This window comes from Polyodon spathula, chromosome 25 (assembly GCF_017654505.1).
Source record: "Polyodon spathula isolate WHYD16114869_AA chromosome 25, ASM1765450v1, whole genome shotgun sequence".
Taxonomy (NCBI): Eukaryota; Metazoa; Chordata; class Actinopteri; order Acipenseriformes; family Polyodontidae; genus Polyodon; species Polyodon spathula.
Window position 1 is genome coordinate 8117220 of NC_054558.1, and position 15748 is coordinate 8132967.

The window sequence follows — 15748 nt, forward strand, 5'->3', positions numbered from 1 at the left end:
TCTTGCCTTTTTAACTCACAAATCTTTGAGATTTGTCCTTTTGTCTGCTTCCTTTCGTCCAGCAGCTGCTTGTTGCAGTTGGGACTGGTTTACATCTATATTTTATGTCTTCCTTGCACCAAACCGCTTCTGTTTTCAGTTTTGCAGTATCTTCACTGTCCTTTCAGGCACACCCAGTCCAGATACCCTCATCCTAGCCCTGGTAATCTTCAGTTCAGTATTCCTGTCAGAAACCAAAGGGGCTCTTTTTCTTAAGACACAGCAGTTTGCTCTTTTTCTAAGACACAGCAGTTTTATTAATTAGTCCAGTTATATCATTAATACACATGATCATATTCAGGGAATATGTCCTACAAGACAGAAAATACATTAATTACGCTACTAATTATAATATAATATCTATATTATATATATATATATATATATATATATATATATAGATATATATATATATAGATATAAACACATAGGTATTAGGCATATAGGCAGCGTTTTTTCCCCTTTTTGTTTTATACATTTTATTTATCCCGACATCCAGCAGATATTCTCGCTAAGATCATCGGAAATCAAACATTATGCACATTTCAAATGTCATTAAATTCATTTTCAAGAGATAACAATTAGTAGCCAACATATTACACTGTCTGATTAGAAAAGAATTTCTATTGGTTTTTTGAGCTTTATCCAAGTCTTCGAGTCTCTCTTGGTTCAGCAGGATTGCTGCCAGTTTGACTTTGTATGGCCATGTCTGAGAAATAAAATGTAGCAGCATTATACTAATTACCCCCCCCCCCAAGAGTGACACTTGGAGAGTATCAGTTAATCTTTAAGTGTCATGTATTTCAAATAATAGTCACATAGTATCCTTTATTAAATTTGCCATTTATCATGAATATTTAACCAGGAAACAAACATATATGCTTGCTGTCTGGAGAACTAGAGTATAGGCCTACTGTATGTGAATATACTTACTGGAACAAATTGATATAGGTATTAAGATTGCATATAAAGGCAGCAAAGCATTTCCATGTTGTACGTTTTCAATGAACAGGAATAAAAAACATGTACTGTAGAAAATAAAAATGAACTTTTGACTTAATCCTTTATAAACTAGCTGAACATTTTTTAATTGAAAGCAGGGAATGTTTTTTTTTTTCTTTTTTTCTGGTAATGTTAAATACAGCCATGTGTTCAATACTCATTTTGTTGTTGTGCTTGCTACACCATATTAAATGATACAAATGTTATATTGCTATAAATAAAACTATACTGCATATCTTTTTGTTTAAATCTTACCTTGATGCTTGTTGACCCTTGTTGACAAAGGGTCAACCGGCATGTTGTCTTGTTGCAGGAGAATAGTTCTTTGGTTTTGTATTTTTACGCCCATTGTCTCAAAGGGTAGCCCCTGTTTATCAAAATGATGTTAGACATTCCATCACATACTGTTTCTGTATTTATTTCCTGAAAGGTTAGTAAAGGGCGTAACTAGAAGACAAGAAATAGAAATGCACAGTCTGTTTTACTGCGCTTCACTGTACCATTATAATAAGCATCAGCAATTCAAATACAATTACTGTATGCAGAACTATAAACTAACATGAAGGCCTGTTGAATTCATAGCACGCTGCAGCCACACGCATCTACATGCAGTAGGTCCCCTCTTTTCATCATGGGAAACTTTGATAAAGGTATCCTTGTCCAAATAATTTCAAATGATTCAGTTTTTTTTGTTTTTGTTTTTTTTAGATCCTGGTTCAAGAATAGCCAGCACTATAATTTCGTTCACTGTATAATTCTCTACAGTTAATCCAGTAGCTGCTGTGAATATGTAAAGGGATGTATCAGAGTGATAGCTAATCCGCAAGAAATACCCATCTCTTAAACAGATTTGGCCACACCTGGTCTGTGCATGATAACCGTGCTTAAACAGGCTGGTTGTGGTTTAGCATCTTCAGTACTACATTTTAGTACACCTGAATAAAGGAGTTTCTTGTTATTCTGTTCTGAAAGCCAGCATTTACTAGAATTACCATGAGGGTGTGCCATAATACCTTTATCATTAAATAATATGCTTACCTGCAGTGATATAACAAGCACTACATTGCTCATACAAGGAGGTGCTGTACTGTTTTTTTTTTCTCCCCTAAAACATGCATGCTTATACATTAAGAAACATTCTGAGTAGACCAGTGCTGGACTGGCAATGTAGTGTATAATTCACACATTGAAATGTTTTTTTTATTTTAATTTTAATATTTACATGGTGCATCAGGCATTGTCACGGTGTAGTTGATGTTGAGGGAAGAGTATACCATCTGTGTCACAATACTTTCCCAGTGTAATCAAATAGACCATAAATAAATCCCCTTGCATATTGACCTCTGTGCAACAATTCAGAGTGTGTATAACTGCTCTGATCATATTTGAGCAGATTGTTATTAGGATGCTTCGCTGCTGAATAAGGCTGATCATATCTCCCTGCTTTCCTGATTGGTGGTGAGACTGCAGTCCTGTTATACAGCTACCTGTGAAGTTAGGGATAGGACAGGTGCAGTTGTGGGCATCTCAGGGCTGTGTTTTTTGAGGCGGGTAACAGCTGACCTACACTGAAATAAAAAGAAAGGTATGCTTTGATCCAAGGAGATTTCAATTGAGAAGTATTTGTGTGTGTGTGGTGCTTGGGGAGGTTGTGCTACTTATTCCCCACGCAATGAGGGTGACGGCTGAATAACTTTCAACGTGAGGCCGTGATGTTCTGCTTTGTTTATTAAACAAGCTAAAAGTCCACTTTTCTTTAGTTTTTCCTCTACTGCGATCCTTCAGGGAGTTTCTATTTCTGTGAGTTAGGAATCGAAAGCTATCATGTAATGAGAGTAAGTGGAATACACCCAGAGAGATAGCAATAGCACTTTATAATACATAGCAACTCTCCAAGAAATACATGTATATAACATATAACACATTTAAAATCACAATATGATCCAATGTTTATTATTGAAAACATTTAAACCTGCAATAGGATACAGTCAGCTGAGATTTGCAATTGGGTACTGCAAAAAACAGTTACAGGTAAATATCAGTTTCTTACAATTAACATTTGTAATTCATGTTACTTTAAACACAATTATAAGCAGTATGGAAAGGCCAGCATTAGTAAGGGGCACAAAAACAACAAGAACAACCCTTATGCTTGTGTGATGTTTTGGTGTATGCGTCATTCTGCTGAACTATGAATATTGCTAGAAACATTACTGTAATGATAAGAGCCAGATACAAACAAATTACAAAATCAATTCTGCATAAGAGTAGCAATTAGAAATCTTGTTGCCGTTTCTTCTAAGTGATAGCATTGTTAAATCCCAATGGTGGCTCAATAAGTGTGTAAAAAACTACATGTAATGATATTATGTACTACACCTGTGTGTGGAAACTACTGCAAATCGATTCATCACATTACAAGTAAAGTCCTAACATAATGCTTCTAATACAAATATGTTATAATGCCAGCTAATGTTTAATATAGATATATTTACTTACATATAAATTGACCAGTTTTTTGATCCAGCTCTCAGGTAGACAAGATTAAGCAATCAATTATTTTTTAATCAATCAAAGCAAACATTCATTGATTAAACCTCATAATGCACATATACATGAGATCAGTGGACTGACTCCGACCCTCACTTCTGTGCTTTAAACCTACTGTATCTTCACATGTAGAAAACAATTAAAACTGGATTTAAGTTTTTCTTTTCTTTTATGAGTGGCTAATTGTTCATGTGCTAAAGCAAGAAGTAAGAACCAGTTTGATGGACGTTATCTAGAAGGGATTCTTCCTGCATAAGGACACTTTAAATCTGGATTTACTGTAAACTACGCAGAGGAATAAGTACAGTATGACTAAACAGTGCAAACAGTGGTTGTCTTGGATTGAGGAATCTTAACCGTCTTAGTGCACTGCAGCTTGCTTTTGACTTTCTTGTTTGAAGCGATCACGACTATGGGAGAGACAGAGGCGTAGAGCGAGGAGAAGAAAACCCGCACATTGTTCAAATCGACAGTGACCTTCTGCGCAGTCAAGGTGTAAACCCAGGTTATGTTGTCGACTCCGAAAAAAACCACATAGAGGGTGATGAAAGTGACTACGATTTTGGCCGCCCGCATTTCTGGCGTGTTCTGGTTCTGCTCGGAGCTCCGAATGCCCTTTACCTGCTGGCGGTGTCGATAGAGAACAAATAAAATGTACGCGCTGGTGACCACCATGAAAAATACGAAGAAGAGATCTCTGACGAGGACCATGGTGCCAGTCCCTATGTAGGACTCTTTGTCAGGATACTCCACAATACAGTAGCTCAAATTGAGAGTGAATTTGAGACCGGTGATGTTCCGGATCTGAGATGTGTACAGGATGCCATGGATGGACGTTGCCCCATCCAGGAGCCACAAGAAGACAAAGGATGGCAGGATCAGCGTGGGGAGCTTTGGCTTTAGGCACGAAAACCGGGAGGTTGCTGGCGCGATCAGGATGCTCTGGTAAGCGCTGAGGAGGAAGGTCATGGACATGGACATAGCCCTGGTCGTTCTGTAGATGAAAATGAGAAACTTGCAAGTTGAGGAGTTGTAGAATCCCCTGTAGTTCAGTGAAAAGAGGGTTTCTGGGATTCCTCGGTTGAGGATTATCAGCAGGTGCACAAACGTCATCATGAGGATGATGCTGTCGGCTGGCAGCAGTTTGCGCTCCACGCAACCGATGTGTCCAAACACCAGCAGAACGATGAGGTTTCCTGGGATTCCCACTGCAATGAGAAGCAGGTTGGACGCAGCTTTCAGGATAGTTGGCAGATCCATTGGCCTCTTTAACCTACTGACGATCCCTGGAAAATGACGGAGAGTTAACAAAACAAAACACCTTGCCACCTGCCCGTGCTGCCTTAAATTAATTTATTTGAAGTAATTTGTTTAACAAAACAAATCGAAGTTATCAACAAAAAACACATCTGTGTTAAAATAAATGCTTTAGCTAATCTCTATATGCTACATATGCTATAACACCGAAAATTACCTGCACATATCTTATTTTATGAGACATAACTTCCTTAATATCCAGAGGCTGTTTACATCTTCCAAGCTAAACGCACATGTGTTCTACATACCTTACAGAGCACTGAGCTGGCTGGGATTGAAGGCTCAGGGCGCATCCTGTATTTATAGTTGCGTTTAATAATGCAGGTGGGAAATAAGACCCCTGGCCAATATTAACATATACCCAGAAGAATAAAAATACAACTAATGGTCCTTAACATATTCGAGGCAAACAAAACAAAAACTAATCGCTGTACCAGGTAAACTGTTTTAATGAGTAGCAAATGAATGGAATACTAAACAGTACTTTATGTAATAAACTCATTATAGAACCTTATCCATTATTATTCCGTCTATTTCTATTGTTTGTTTGGTTCTCAGGTTAATAACCGGTGAGAGTATATGTATTAAAGTAGCTGTGAATTTTTCCTTCACCTTTACGTTCCTTTTCCTTTTCGTTTGGTAGATACATACAGAATATGATCTTGCTTATATTTGAACTCCCATTGTCTTCTGTGTATCCTAAGAAGACAATGTGTGGCACAATTACAAGTTTGGACAGTTATCCTTCCTAGAATGGGGATTGCCAAAACTGTGGGGTATCCCAATGGTTCATGAGGACATTTCGGTAGCTTTGTATGTCCTCGTGGTGTTTAAATAATGTATTAGTCTCATTTTCTTTACCTGACGAAACAAGATGATAAAGAACGACTTTTATAGCTGAACTATGAACATCTAAGAAGAAAAAGTTTAGATCAAAAGACTTCCAGTCCAAATGCCCACACCCTTGACAATGCTTAATACCAGTAGTAAAATACACATGGATCACTTGCCACCATTCCCACTGCTTCCAATTAAAGCAATGGGCAATTAGACCCCCTTAATTACATATTGATAATTGCACTGTGCTTATGTGCTTACAGTGCTGTGAAAAACAAATGAGCAGGTGTTTAATGAGTGCATGTTACTGAAAGCTGATGCAGGTAGTTTGTAGTGTACAGTACATGGAGCAATTAGGTCACAAGTCTACTGCTGTACTGTAATGTAGAAGCACTGTGCAACAGTGCAAAGCTGTTAAGGAGAGGTCATTTGGCATTCTTCTTCAGACAGTTGCCAGCAAATCCTTGTCAATGCTTACCATGTTTTTTACACAGTGCAATGTAAAGAAAGCATGCTAAAGCATTGTCAAGAATAATAAAGCAATAATATATGTAACAAAACAAATATATTGCGCAGGACAATGCTGGTATCCTGTGGGTATCATTAAAGGAGCCACTTAAGAGAACAGATTATGCAAGGGAGACACAAATTGGAACCTCTGGTATTAGCTTCCTAATTAAAAGGAAATAATAATAATTAACAAACCATGAGTCCTTTGGAAAGATAAATAACAATGGGAGGTGCTGAGAAGGGTATTGGGAATATCTGCATTTACAATAAAAATGTCAACGGTCTTAAAACCTGAAATATGTTTGACTTAAAATGTTCTGTTGAAGAAGCTGTCAAGGAACTCTGGTTTTTCTAGCCTGAAGGCTACAGGCTTACAAGTGGTGGTAGGGTGGGATATATGTAGTCTCTCTTGAGCAGGGGAATGCTTGATGGGGCTCTGCAATAAGGGATGGAAACATATGGCACAGAAGTTTGGGAAGTCCCAAACCTCTAGTGTACAGTTACATGAATGTAATGCTATCAATCAGTCAATCAATCAATCCGTATTTATTTTATATAGCTCTTTAATAGTGGACCAGCATCACAGTAACAACAAGAACATCCATAATACTGTAAAAAAAAGTTCAGAATACATGATAGTAGCATAATACATGAAATAGTACATTAAATACAGTGGAAAGTGCTTTACTATGTTCTGGTGTAGCATTATTTAACAATCCCTTTCATGTGTGTAGCAAAAACTGGATCATTGTAATTTGTTGAATGAATACAATCCTGATAGTTCCGATAGACATGGAGACCAATATCCCAGAGCTATTTCAATTGCATAATACTGTTGTGATCTTTGATGATTCCGTTTTGAGATCCGGTTTCCATTCTGTATTCCAGTTACACAAGATTGCAAAATAAAATAGAGATGCCATCTTCCCAATGTCATAGTCCCACTTTGTTACTGAGGACATGTTGGTTTGTCTCTGATATTCCACCTGAATTTGCAAATAACCATGAAATTAATCTCCAGGAATGGAACAGGGAATCCTTTGGAATTTCACTTTAGTTGTAACGTCCATTGGAGCTGAGCCATATGTTCCTATATTCATATGCATGCATGCTTATTTAAAAAGCAATATGAATGGAAATCTAAACATAAAATAAAGATGCCAGATTAGATAACTACTACTGTACGACACTTTAAACCAGTAATTCTTTCAGGGATTTTAACTAATTGTCCATGCAGCACTCTTGGCAAATGGCAAAATCGTAGAGGCAGAAAAAAAAATAGCAAATATGTTAAATGATTACTTTTCACAAGTTTTTACAAAGGAAGATACTGACAACATGCCCCACATGTCATCCAGTTCCTATCCAGTTTTAAATAACTTTAGCATAACTGAGGCAGAAGTGTTAAAGGGACTAGGAGCTCTTAAAATAAACAAATCCCCTGGGCCGGACGAGATCCTCCCAGTAGTACTCAAAGAAATGAAAGAAGTAATTTACAAACCGCTAACCAAGATCATGCAGCAGTCTCTTGACACAGGGGTGGTACCGACAGACTGGAAAATTGCAAACGTAATACCGATCCACAAAAAGGGAAACAAAACTGAACCAGGTAACTACAGACCAGTAAGCCTGACTTCTATTATATGCAAACTTATGGAAACTATAATAAGATCCAAAATGGAAAATTACCTATATGGTAACAGGGTACTGGGAGACAGTCAACATGGTTTTAGGAAAGGGAGATCGTGCCTAACTAACTTGCTTGATTTTTTTGAGGATGCAACATCGATAATGGATAATTGCAAAGCATATGACATGGTTTATTTAGATTTCCAGAAAGCTTTTGACAAAATCCCGCACAAAAGATTAATTCTCAAACTGAACGCAGTTGGGATTCAAGGAAACACATGTACATGGATTAGGGAGTGGTTAACATGTAGAAAACAGAAAGTACTGATTAGAGGAAAAACCTCAGAATGGAGTGTGGTAACCAGCGGTGTACCACAGGGATCAGTATTAGGTCCTCTGCTATTCCTAATCTACATTAATGATTTAGATTCTGGTATAGTAAGCAAACTTGTTAAATTTGCAGACGACACAAAAGTAGGAGGAGTGGCAAACACTGTTGCAGCAGCAAAGGTCATTCAAAATGATCTAGACAAGATTCAGAACTGGGCAGACACATGGCAAATGACATTTAATAGAGAAAAGTGTAAGGTACTGCACGCAGGAAATAAAAATGTACATTATAAATATCATATGGGAGATATTGAAATTGGAGAAGGAATCTATGAAAAAGACCTAGGAGTTTTTGTTGACTCAGAAATGTCTTCATCTAGGCAATGTGGGGAAGCTATAAAAAAGGCTAACAAGATGCTCGGATACATTGTGAAAAGTGTTGAATTTAAATCAAGGGAAGTAATGTTAAAACTGTACAATGCACTTGTAAGACCTCATCTTGAATATTGTGTGCAGTTCTGGTCACCTCGCTATAAAAAAGATATTGCTGCTCTAGAAAGAGTGCAAAGAAGAGCGACCAGAATTATTCCAGGCTTAAAAGGCATGTCATATGCAGACAGGCTAAAAGAATTGAATCTGTTCAGTCTTGAACAAAGAAGACTACGTGGCGACCTAATTCAAGTATTCAAAATTCTAAAAGGTATTGACAGTGTTGACCCAAGGGACTTTTTCAGCCTGAAAAAAGAAACAAGGACCAGGGGTCACAAATGGAGTTTAGAAAAAGGGGCATTCAGAACAGAAAATAGGAGGCACTTTTTTACACAGAGAATTGTGAGGGTCTGGAATCAACTCCCCAGTAATGTTGTTGAAGCTGACACCCTGGGATCCTTCAAGAAGCTGCTTGATGAGATTTTGGGATCAATAAGCTACTAACAACCAAACGAGCAAGATGGGCCGAATGGCCTCCTCTCGTTTGTAAACTTTCTTATGTTCTTATGTTCTTATGTTCTTATGTTCTTGCATTCTTCCAGCAAGAAGACTGTATGGACAGTTCAATAATTGACAAATTAATATTTATCTAGGTTTATTACTTCTCTTACTAACAATATTTAAATTTGATGTGTTCCAAAGATCGAGGATTTACTATGAACACACATTCACGCACAGACACAAGGAATGGTTAATCAATAGTAGTATTTTCTTAAGTACACAAATAATAAACAGAAATCAGAAAAGTTATGAAGTAAATCTCTTAGTCTCTAAGCACAAAGACAATTCCATAGCTCTCTCTACATTCATGCTTGACTAGCAGGCAGTTGAAATATGACACCGCCTGTCTCCTCATACACAAGCAGCAGCTTCAACAGCAAGTAAGCAAGCACCTGTGAGGTAGTAGCTTGCTCTCTCTCTCACACACACACACACACCGAAGCACACTTCCTCAACTGATAGGATGTAGACAATCTTAGAATATATCACATTAAGCTTATTAATGGTATATAGATTAAGTAGATGGCAAGTTTACATTTAAAGAAATTCTTCATACAACAGTATGAGGTAGATTACTTTTAGTTACTTCATCAAGTTTCACTAAAAGTTATTTCACACGCAAAGTGTGCAAACTAAATAATTAACAGTTCGATTCTATGGGAATGTGTTACAATTAATTCATTTAGTTCCATGAAAGGAAAATGCAACTGGAATTATACTCAACGGCTCCTTGAAGCTTAGACTTTTGGTCCGCTGTTTTGAAAACTCAATCTGTTGAAGTGTCCAGTACAAAACTCTCCACTCCACAAAAAAAAGTCTTCAGTTCCACTTTGGTTCAAACTCAGCAACAAAACTTTCAATTCTTGATAACAAACAGCTGCAACAAAGTCTTCAGTCCTCGGTATAGGATCCACAACAGTGCCCGTCCACGCTGTCCTCTTCGTTGAATCTTTTAGCTACGCAGGTAGCAGGGCACAGTTTCTTTTGGATACTGTGGTTTCAGGTGTACAGCAGACCCAGACTGGTTTGTCTGGTAACAATCGTTGTTTAGCCGGGCCTCAGTCTCGTTGCTTGTGGTCATTGACTTGTTGCAGCTTGCTTCCTGGTCTTGGATCGGTTTAGGTAGAGTCCCGTCTTGATTCTGTTTTTAGGCAGAGTCCCGGAGTTGCAGCTTTTCTTAGCAGAGTGGCAGCACCTTTTTTTTGTATTCGATGTGGAGTGCAAAAGTCTTTTCACTCTGCTAAGAAGCCACTTTGATGAGATCGTTTGTGTATCTTGCCTTTTTAACTCACAAATCTTTGAGATTTGTCCTTTTGTCTGCATCCTTTCGTCCAGCAGCTTGTTGTTGCAGTTGGGACTGGTTGACATCTGTGCTTTATGTCTTCCTTGCACCAAACTGCTTGTCTTTGCACTTTTTCAGTATCTTCAATGTCCTTTCAGCCTCACCCAGTCCAGATGCCCTCCTCCTAGCCCTGGTAATCTTCAGTTCAGTATTCCTGTCAGAAACCAAAGGGGCTCTTTTTCTTAAAACACAGCAATTTGCTCTTTTTCCTAAGACACAGCAGTTTTATTAATTAGTCCAGTTATATCATTAATACACATGATCATATTCAGGGAATATGTCCTACAAGACAGAAAATACATTAATTACGCTACTAATTATATATATATATATATATATATATATATATATATATATATATATATATATATATATATATATATATATATATACACACATAGGTATATAGGCATATAGGCAGCGTTTTTTCCTTTTTGTTTTATACATTTTATTTTATACGACATCCACAGATATTCTAGCATAAGATCATTCGGAAAATCAAACATTAATGCACATTTCAAATGATCCATTGAAATTCATTTCAAGAAATAAACAATTAGTAGCAAAATATTACACTGTCTGATTAGCAAAGCAATTTCTATTGGAGCTTTAATCCCAGCTCTTATATTCTCTCTTGGTTTCAGCAGGATTGCTGCCAGTTTTGACTTTGTCTGGCCATGTCTGAGAACTAAAATGTAGCCAGCACTTATACTAATTACCTCCCCCCCCCCAAGAGTGACACTTGCAGAGTATCAGTTAATCTTTAAGTGTCATGTATTTCAAATAATAGTCACATAGTATCCTTTATTAAATTTGCCATTTATCATGAATATTTAACCAGGAAACAAACATATATGCTTGCTGTCTGGAGAACTAGAGTATAGGCCTACTGTATGTGAATATACTTACTGGAACAAATTGATATAGGTATTAAGATTGCATATAAAGGCAGCAAAGCATTTCCATGTTGTACGTTTTCAATGAACAGGAATAAAAAACATGTACTGTAGAAAATAAAAATGAACTTTTGACTTAATCCTGTATAAACTAGCTGAACATTTTTTAATTGAAAGCAGGGAATGTTTTTTTTTTTCTTTTTTTCTGGTAATGTTAAATACAGCCATGTGTTCAATACTCATTTTGTTGTTGCGCTTGCTACACCATAATAAATGATACAAATGTTATATTGCTATAAAGAAAACTATACTGCATCTCATTTTGTTTAAATCTTACCTTGATGCTTGTTGACAAAGGGTCAACCGGCATGTTGTCTTGTTGCAGGAGAATAGTTCTTTGGTTTTGTATTTTTACGCCCATTTTCTCAAAGGGAAGCCCCAGGGAGAACACTCCCTCTGGGGGTGACAGGGGAGTGTCTGGGGGCTGGAGAAGCAACAGGGATTAGGAAACATCCCCTTCTGCACACTTTGTTATGGAGGCACACATGCAATTATTCTGTATAGGAACTCAGTTTGTTTGAAATGTCTAATGAAGGACAACACAGCTCTCAGTTGCAGTAGACAGTTGTTCAGCACAGCTCAAAAGCACCACACAGTTCAGAACATCACGCAGTTTTGGGAAAGTTCACATAGTATAATATTTATTCCCATTCGCCGGCCAACAGCACTGCAGCAGTAATGAACATGGATGCAAACTTCAGAAATGTAAATGGAGAAATATGCATATAGACATATTGAATGGGGCTACATGTACTAAACAAGGTACCACGTTACATTAAGTTTCTCTAACGATTGTGCAATGACAATGTTGTTATGTATCGTTATAACGTATTTAAAGTGTGCATGGGATTCCTCCAGTACCCTGGGGTTTGGAAGCTGTTTTGTTAATGGGCTCTCACACAGCGTCAGGGAGCAATTAAATGTGTTTATCAAAATGAACTTAGACATTCCATTACATAATGTTTCTGTATTTATTTCAAGAAATAGAAATGCACAGTCTGTTTTACTGCGTTTCACTGTACCATTATAGTAAGCATCGGCAATTCAAATACAATTACTGTATGCATAACTATAAACTAACATGAAGGCCTGTTGAATTCATAGCACGCTGCAGCCACACGCATCTACATGCAGTAGGTCCCCTCTTTTCATCATGGTAAACTTTGATAAAGGTATCCTTGTCAAAATCATTTCGAATGATTCTGTTTTTTTTATTTTTTTTTTTTTTTAGATCCTGGTTCAAGAATAGCCAGCACTATAATTTTGTTCACTGTATTTTTCTCTATAGTTAATCCAGTAGCTGCTGTGAATATGTAAAGGGATATATCAGAGTGATAGCTAATCCACAAGAAATACCCATCTCTTAAACAGATTTGGCCACACCTGGACTGTGCATGATAACCGTGCTTAAACAGGCTGGTTGTGGTTTAGCATCTTCAGTACTACATCTTAGTACACCTGAATAAAGGAGTTTCTTGTAATTCTGTCCTGAAAGCCAGCATTTACTAGAATTACCATGAGGTTGTGCCATAATGCCTTTATCATTAAATAATATGCTTACCTGCAGTGACATAACAAGCACTACATTGCTCATACAAGGAGGTGCTGTACTGGTTTTTTTTTTCTCCCCTAAAACATGCATGCTTATACATTAAGAAACATTCTGAGTAGACCAGTGCTGGACTGGCAATGTAGTGTATAATTCACACATTGAAATGTTTTTTTTTATTTTTATTTTAATATTTACATGGTGCATCAGGCATTGTCATGGTGTAGTTGATGTTGAGGGAAGAGTATACCATCTGTGTCACAATATTTTCCCAGTGTAATCAAATAGACCATAAATAAATCCATAAATATTGACCTCTGTTCAACAATTCAAAGTGTGTATAACTGCTCTGATCATATTTAAGCAGATTGTTATTAGGATGCTTCGCTGCTGAATAAGGCTGATTGTATCTCCCTGCTCTCCCAATTGGTGGTGACACTGCAGTCCTGTTATAAAGCTACCTGTGAAGTTAGGGATAGGACAGGTGCAATCGAGGGCCTCTCAGGGCTGTGTTAACTGAGGCGGATAACAGCTGACCTACACTGAAATAAAAAGAAAGGTATGCTTTGATCCAAGGAGATTTCAATTGAGAAGTATTTGTGTGTGTGTGGTGCTTGGGGAGGTTGTGCTACTTATTCCCCACGCAATGAGGGTGACGGCTGAATAACTTTCAACGTGAGGCTGTGATGTTCTGCTTTGTTTATTAAACAAGCTAAAAGTCCACTTTTCTTTAGTTTTTCCTCTACTGCGATCCTTCAGGGAGTTTCTATTTCTGTGAGTTAGGAATCGAAAGCTATCATGTAATGAGAGTAAGTGGAATACACCCAGAGAGATAGCAATAGCACTTTATAATACATAGCAACTCTCCAAGAAATACATGTATATAACATATAACACATTTAAAATCACAATATGATCCAATGTTTATTATTGAAAACATTTAAACCTGCAATAGGATACAGTCAGCTGAGATTTGCAATTGGGTACTGCAAAAAACAGTTACAGGTAAATATCAGTTTCTTACAATTAACATTTGTAATTCATGTTACTTTAAACACAATTATAAGCAGTATGGAAAGGCCAGCACTAGTAAGGGGCACAAAAACAACCCTTATGCTTGTGTGATGTTTTGGTGTATGCGTCATTCTGCTGAACTATGAATATTGCTAGAAACATTACTGTAATGATAAGAGCCAGATACAAACAAATTACAAAATCAATTCTACATAAGAGTAGCAATTAGAAATCTTGTTGCCGTTTCTTCTAAGTGATAGCATTGTTAAATCCCAATGGTGGCTCAATAAGTGTGTAAAAAACTACATGTAATGATATTATGTACTACACCTGTGTGTGGAAACTGCTGCAACTCTATTCATCACACCTGTTTACGAGTCATGTGAAATTGTATTGAGAGACAAGTCCTAACATAATGCTGTGTTAATGCAAAATGCCCACAGGTGGGATTAATCATTCATTGATTAAACCTCATAATACATATATACATGAGAGCAGTGGACTGACTCTGACCCTCACTTCTGTGCTTTAAACCTACTGTATCTTCATATGTAGAAAACAATTAAAACTGGATTGAAGTTTTTCTTTTCTTTTATGAGTGACTGATGGTTCATGTGCCAAAGCAGGAAGTAAGAACCAGTTTGATGGACGTTATCTAGAAGGGATTCTTCCTGCATAGGGACACTTTAAATCTGGATTTACTGTAAACTACGCAGAGGAATAAGTACAGTATGACTAAACAGTGCAAACAGTAGTTGTCTTGGATTGAGGAATCTTAACCGTCTTAGTGCACTGCAGCTTGCTTTTGACTTTCTTGTTTGAAGCGATCACGACTATGGGAGAGACGGAGGCATAGAGTGAGGAGAAGAAAACCCTCACATTGTTCAAATCGACAGGGACCTTTCGCGCAGTCAAGGTGTAGACCCAGGTCATGTTGTCGACTCCGAAAAAAACCACGAAGAGGGTGACGAAAGTGACCACGATTTTGGCCGCCTGCATTTCTGGCGTGTTCTGGTTCTGCTTGGAGCTCCGAATGCCCTTTACCTGCTGGCGGTGTCGATAGAGAACAAACAAAATGTACGCGCTGGTGACCACCATGAAAAATACGAAGAAGAGATCTCTGAATACGTCCATGGTGCCGGTCCCTATGTAGGACGCTTCGTCAGGATACTCCACAAGACAGAAGCTTAGATTGAGAGTGAATTTTGGAGCAGTGTTGTTACGGATCTGAGATGTGTACAGGATGCTGTGGATGCATGTCGCCCCATCCAGGAGCCACAAGAAGACAAAGGATGGTAGGATCAGCGTGGGAAGCTTTGGCTTTAGGCACGAAAACCGGGAGGTTGCCGGCGCGATCAAGATGCTCTGGTAAGCGCTTAGGAGGAAGGTCATGGACATGGACATAGCCCTGGTTGTTCTGTAGATGAAAATGAGAAACTTGCAAGTTGAGGAGTTGTAGAATCCCCTGTAGTTCAGTGAAAAGAGGGTTTGTGGGATTCCTCGGTTGAAGATTATCAGTAGGTGCACAAATGTCAGCATGAAGACGATGCTGTCGGCTGGCAGCAGTTTGCGCTCCACGCAACTGATGTGGCCAAACACCAGCAGAACGATGAGGTTTCCTGGGATTCCCACTGCAATGAGAAGCAGGTTGGATGCAGCTTTCAGGATAGTTGGCAGATCCAT

At 37.9% G+C, this 15748-nt stretch overlaps 2 protein-coding genes across 2 annotated transcripts; both read right to left on the minus strand.

Moving 5' to 3' along the window:
• Positions 1–3903: 3903 nt before the first annotated feature.
• LOC121300210 (olfactory receptor class A-like protein 1) lies at positions 3904–4851 on the minus strand. The gene has a single exon (XM_041228704.1). It carries the CDS (start codon positions 4849–4851, stop codon positions 3904–3906), a length of 948 nt encoding a protein of 315 aa, XP_041084638.1.
• Positions 4852–14800: 9949 nt separating this feature from the next.
• Positions 14801–15748, minus strand: LOC121300211 (olfactory receptor class A-like protein 1). The gene has a single exon (XM_041228705.1). It carries the CDS (start codon positions 15746–15748, stop codon positions 14801–14803), a length of 948 nt encoding a protein of 315 aa, XP_041084639.1.